The sequence below is a fragment of the Salvelinus sp. IW2-2015 genome, linkage group LG6.2 (genome assembly GCF_002910315.2).
Source record: "Salvelinus sp. IW2-2015 linkage group LG6.2, ASM291031v2, whole genome shotgun sequence".
In the NCBI taxonomy this organism is placed as follows: domain Eukaryota; kingdom Metazoa; phylum Chordata; class Actinopteri; order Salmoniformes; family Salmonidae; genus Salvelinus; species Salvelinus sp. IW2-2015.
Genome location: NC_036846.1, coordinates 23360153 through 23366262, shown reverse-complemented (window position 1 = coordinate 23366262; position 6110 = coordinate 23360153). Strand labels below are relative to the sequence as shown.

Sequence of the window (6110 nt, the reverse complement as noted above, 5' to 3'; positions counted from 1 at the left end):
CTATCACAGCATATTCGTCAATATTGTTGTTGGACGCGATGCGGAACACATATTCCATCCGCGTGATCGAAGCAGTCTTGAAGCGTGGATTCAGATTGGTCGGACCAGCGTTGAACAGACCTGAGCGCGGGAGCTTGTTGTTTTGAGTTTCTGTTTGTAGGCTGGAATCAACAAAATGGAGTCGGTCAGCTTTTCCGAAAGGGGGGCGGGGGAGGGCCTTATAAGCGTCGCGGAAATTAGTATAACAATGGTCTGGTGTTTTTCCAGCCCTGGTAGCACAATCGATATGCTGATAGAATTTAGGGAGTTTTGTTTTTAGATTAGCCTTGTTAAAATCCCAGCTACGATGAATGCAGCCTCAGGGTGTGTGGGTTTCCAGTTTACAAAGAGTCAGATAAAGTTCGTTTCAGGGCCATCGATGTGTCTGCTTGGGGGGGAATGTATACGGCTGTGATTATGATTGACGAGAATTCCCTTGGTAGATAATGCGGTCGACATTTGATTGTGAGGAGTTCTAGATCAGGTGAACAGAACGACTTGAGTTCTTGTGGGTTGTTATGATGATCACACCACTTCTCGTTAATCATAAGGCATACCCCCCCGCCCCTCTTCTTACGGAAAGATGTTTGTTTCTGTCGGCGCGATGCATGAAGAAACCAGCTGGCTGCACCGACTCCGTTAGCGTCCCTTGAGTTAGCCATGTTTCCGTGAAGCAGAGCACGTTGCAATCCCTGATGTCTCTCTGGAATGCTACCCGTGCTCGGATTTCATCAAACCTTATTGTCAAGAGACTGGACATTGGCGAGTAGTATGCTAGGGAGTGGAGCGCGATGTGCCCGTCTCCGAAGCCTGACCACGAGACCGCCACGTTTTCCCCTTTTTCGGCGTCGCACAGGGCGCCGGCGGGATCAGATCCATTGTATTGGGTGGAAGGCAAAACACTGGATCCGTTTCGGGAAAGTCATATTCCTGGTAGGAACGATGATGAGTTGACGTTAATCGTATATTCAGTAGTTCCTCCCGACTGTATGTAATGAAACCTAAGATTACCGGCGTATATACCGTACTCTATACCATCTACTGCATCTGCCATGCCGTTCTGTACCACCACTCATTCATATATCTTTATGTACATATTCTTTATCCCTTTACACTTGTGTGTGTGTGTAAGGTAGTAGTGTGGAATTGTTAGGTTAGATTACTGTTGGTTATTACTGCATTGTCGGAACTAGAAGCACAAGCATTTCGCTACACTCGCATTAACATCTGCTAACCATGTGTATGTGACTAATAAAAAAAWAAAATTGATTTGATTTGTAGAGTTTCTTTCTGGCACTGGGGCTTTTTGAGCTTTGCTATTGGTCTCTTTCTTTGCTGGCTTTTCTCCCACTTCTTATGGAGACTCTTCGGGTAGGTTCGTTTAATATAAATGGCGCCAGAGATGCGGGAAAGAGGAGTGTTTTGGGTGAATATATAAAACAAAAAAAGTACAGGTGTTGTTTCTGCAGGAGACGCATTGTCACGATCGTGTGGAGGAGAGACGGACCAAAACGCAGCATGTGGAAAATAAGCCATCTTCTTTTATTTTTTACTACGAAGATGAACATGAAACGAAACACTATTACAAACTATACAAAAACAACAAACGACCGTGAAGCTATAAACGTAGTGCACACACACAGGCTACAAACGTTCAACATAGACAATTCCCCACAACCAGCTAAAGCCTATGGTTGCCTTAAATATGGCTCCCAATCAGAGACAACAATAACCAGCTGTCTCTAATTGAGACCCAATTCAGGCAACCATAGACTTTCCTAGATACCTACACTCAACCATAGAMACAGCTAGACTACTATACTAAACATAAACCCAACTACTCTAATAAACCCCCTAAACCTTACAACCACCCTAGACACTACAAAACCCACATACATTCCCCATGTCACACCCTGACCTAACCAAAATAATTAAGAAAACAAAGAATACTAAGGCCAGGGCGTGACACGCATAGTGATGTGGTGAATGAAGTCGATTGGGGGCTCTGTTGGAAAGGGGCAAGTGTGTTGAGACATGGGACACATTTTAGTGCAGGGGTGGCAGTCCTTTTTGTACCGGGTCTGTCTGTAAAAATGTGCTCCTCAAAGGAGGTGTGTAGGGGTAGGCTGCTTGTTGTAAAAGCAGAAATTACCAACATGGGTTTTGTCTTTATAAATGTGTATGCGCCTAACACGAAGAGAGAGGGGGGGTTCTATTTGGGGGGTCTTAGACAGGAACTCTCACAGGTAGCGCCTGAGGAGACGCTGGTGGTCGGCGGGGACTGGAACTGTACAATGGATTTTACGAAAGACAGAAATGGGGAAGAGCCTCATTCAGGGTCAGTGGGAATGTTAAGGGACATCATTAATCAGTTCGACCTAATGGATGTTTGGAGAACTAAACACCSCAACACAAGACAGTATACATGGGTGAAGTTTTTTGGGGCTAGGGTGAGTGCAGCCCGACGTGATCGTTTTTACATGTCCAGGAATCAGAGCAATAGGCTGTTGGGTGCTACCATTCTCCTGGTGGGGTTTTCAGATCACCCCATAACCATGGCTCGGCTGTCTAATCCAGCAAGGCCTCAGCAGGCATCTTGGAAGTTCAATGTAAAGCTCTTACAAGATGTCACTTCTTGGACAGGTTTACAGAGGCAGCGAAGAGAGGAGTATGGCGGGATGTGGTGAAAGTCCAAATTTGGCTTTTCTGTCAACAGTATACAGCTCTCTAATCCTCAGAGGCTAGGAGAGTATTGGGGACACTCAAGCGTAGTATTACTGAGATGGTGGGGCAAGGCAACGCAGGCCTCCAGGCTAATTTAGCAGAATTACGTAGGGACCTGGGCAGTTTTTTCCAGGTTAAAGCAAAGAGAGCACTTGTAAGAGCTAGGTTCTCCATGCTCAAGGAGATGGAAGCTCCTAGCTCCTTCTTATTTGTTTTGGAAAGAGAGAGCGGTGAAGCCAAGGGTATGCATTGTCTACGGCTGGGCGGGTGACCTCTGTGGTGAGGGAGATGTGGGAGTGAACTGTGGTGTTTTATACTGAGTTGTATAGGGCAGAACTGTGTGATCCTATGTGTGCTCAGGTCTTGTTCACAGAACTCCCTAACCTCTCTCTGGCACAGAGGGATGAAATGGACATTCCTCTGTTGTCCCATGAACTGGCAGAGGCCGTAACCCAGATGTCCCCCGGTCGTGCACCGGGGGTCGATGGGCTCCCAGTGGAGTTTTATAAACAATTCTGGGGAATAATTGGACTGGACTTTTTTTGCGTGTTGCGTGAGTGCGTCGGGGTAGGAGAGTTGCCGATGAGCTGCCGTCGGGCGGCTCTGACTCTCCTGCCCAAAAAAGGGGACTTGTGTGAACTTAAGAACTGGAGGCCTGTGGCATTGCTCTGTGCAGACTACAATAAATTTGCCAAGGTCCTCTCTAACAGACTGAAGTCCCATCTGGACTCGATTGTACATAAGGACCAAACATATTGTGTACCGAGACGCTCAATCACGGACAACTTCTTAATCAGGGACATGTTGGACTTGTCGAGAGGTTCTAATGTGAACTTTGGACTGGTCTCTTTAGATCAAGAGAAGGCTTTTAATAGAGTGGATCATGAGTATCTGTTTAATGTGATGTCTGTGTTTGGGGAAAGGTTTTTGACCTGTGTGAAGATGTTGTATGCTGGGGCGTCATGTATGGTCAAGGTGCGAGGGGTGCTCAGTAGGCCAGTCTGGGTGAGGCGGGGCATTAGACAAGGATGCCCTCTATCGGGGCAGTTATCTACACTAGCCATTGAACCCTTTTTTGGGCCTGCTACACAGGAGACTGCAGGGAGTGTGCTGGACAGGCATGGGTGTGTTGACAGGCATAGCAGTGTCAGCGTATGCAGATGACGTTTCTGAGATGGCCAGGGATGGTAAGGATATGCAGGCACAGAGACTAGTCTGAAGGTGTACGAGGGAGCTTCGTCAGCTAAGGTAAACTGGGGCAAGAGAAAGCTCTGTTATGTGGGGCATGGGGGGATAGGGCCCCTCCTCTGCTTTCAGGGGGCTTGGAGTGGGGTTGTGAAGGGCTTAAAAGGTTGGGGGTGTATCTGGGCTCAGAGAGGTGGGTCAGGTAGAACTGGGAGGGGCTGTTACAGGCAGTGGTGTCAAGACTGGCCAGGCGGAGGTGGCTCCTGTCCCAAGTGTCATATAGAGGGAGGGTGCTGATAATCAACAACCTGGTGGCATCTTCCCTGTGGCATAAACTGGCTGTCCTCAACCCCCCCGCCGGTCTGCTCGCAGACCTGCAACGCAAGCTGGTGTACTTTTTCTGGTTGGGCCATCACTGGCTGAGGGCGGCAGTGTTGTACATGACCGTCCACGAAGGAGGACAAGGCCTGGTGGAACTGGAGAGCAGGGTGGCTGCATTCTGWCTAAAGGCGGCGCAGAGACTGCTGTACTATACTGATGTTGGCTGGAGGGAACCAGCATGCACGCTGCTGAGGAGAGCTGGCGGATTAGGGTTGGACCGGCAGCTGTTCCTCATGAAGCTGGAGAGGCTGAGTACAGCAGGTCTCTCAGACTTTTCCTCTGCAGTGCTGAAGGCCTGGCAGCTGCTAAGGCCCACAGGAGAAGGGGCTGTGGAGCTTGGGCTGTGGGTGTGGGAGGAGCCTATATTCCACAACCCAGCCATCCCTATGAGATCGGTTAAGTCGGCCACCCTGCAGAGGGAACTGATGGCAGTGGGTTTACTAAGGCTGGGTGACCAGCGACTGCTGGGAGAGGAGGGGTGGAAAACCCCGGAGGTCTTGGCGCAACAAACAGGAATAACGTCTCTTAGGCTGCTGGAGAGATTCCTGGAGGAGGTCCAGGAGGCACTGTCTGAGCCRGTAAGGKGGGTGTTTGAGWGGCCAAAGGGRGAGGGGCCACCAATRTTTCCGCCACTGCAGGTGACGGCAGAGACTGGAGACTGGCAAGGGGGTCTGGAGGACTTGTTAGATTTTAACACTCCGAGCCTGGGGGAGTTTGAGGGGGTGGGAGGTAAAGCCCTCTACAACCTCTGCATTAAGATGAGGAACATTAGGAGCCAAACAGGAGTGAAGGCACATCAGTGGCAGGGGATATGTGGGGCGGAGAGTATGGTGGGTTTTAGATGGAGGTCAGGGGACCTCCAGTGGAAGGTTCTTCATGGAGCCCTGTCCACTAACAGCTGGTTGGTACGGGTTGAACCGGGAGTCGGGCAGGGGTGTCCTTTCTGCGTTATGAGAGAAACTGTGATTCATGTGTTTTCTGTGTGTGCCAGGTTAATGCCATTCATGTCTCTGTTGAAATGTCTGTGTGAGAGGTTGGGGGTGGTTTTTACTGTTGGGATGTTTATAATGGGGTACAGGTATTCAAATATGGAAAAGGCCAAATGTGTTTTGTTGAATTTTCTGTGTGCTCAGGCAAAGTTGTCTATTTGGCTAACAAGGAGGAACAGGCCGTCCCAAACTATTGATTTAATGGTGATGGTCTCTGCCCGCCTTTAGGGTGGAATTTGAGTTCTGTAAAACTGATAAACGTGTGGAGATGTTTCAGGAGATTTTGTGTTGAGGGCTGTCTGTATAGCTGGAAGATGTTTTTGATATATGGTTGTAGAAATGGTGAGGTTTTGGTTATTGTATATGTTGTGTTGTTTTGTATCGTGTGGTAGAGGGAAAGGTGAGTATGTACATGTATACAGTATAGGATATATTTTGGTGTTTTGTTTTAAGGCGGGGGTGAGGTTTTAATGAAATTAATGTTTCTCTCTCTCTCTCTCTCTCTCTCTCTGTCTCTCTCTCTCTTCTGTCTCTCTCTCTCTCTCTCTCTGTCTCTCTTCTCTGCTGTCTCTCTCTCTCTCTGTCTCTCTCTTTCTCTGTCTCTCTCTCTCTCGTCTCTCTCTCTCTCTCTGTCTCTCTCTCTCTCTCTCTGTTCTCTCTCTCTCTCTCTCTCTCTCTCTCTCTCTCTCTCTCTCTCTCTTCTCTCTCTTCTCTCTTCTCTCTCTTTCTCTCTCTCTCTCTCTCTCTCTCTCTCTCTCTCTCTTCTCTCTCTCTCTCTCTCTCTCTCTCTCT

At 48.5% G+C, this 6110-nt stretch overlaps 1 protein-coding gene across 1 annotated transcript in view; it reads right to left on the bottom strand.

The window, feature by feature from the left end:
* LOC111965587 (gamma-aminobutyric acid receptor subunit beta-2-like) overlaps positions 1–3566 on the bottom strand; it is a 51593-nt gene extending 48027 nt beyond the window's left edge. Inside the window, exon 1 of the mRNA XM_070444165.1 lies at positions 3527–3566. Coding sequence (XP_070300266.1) covers positions 3527–3566 — 40 coding nt within the window. The remainder of the gene's footprint in view (positions 1–3526) is intronic.
* Positions 3567–6110: the final 2544 nt, after the last annotated feature.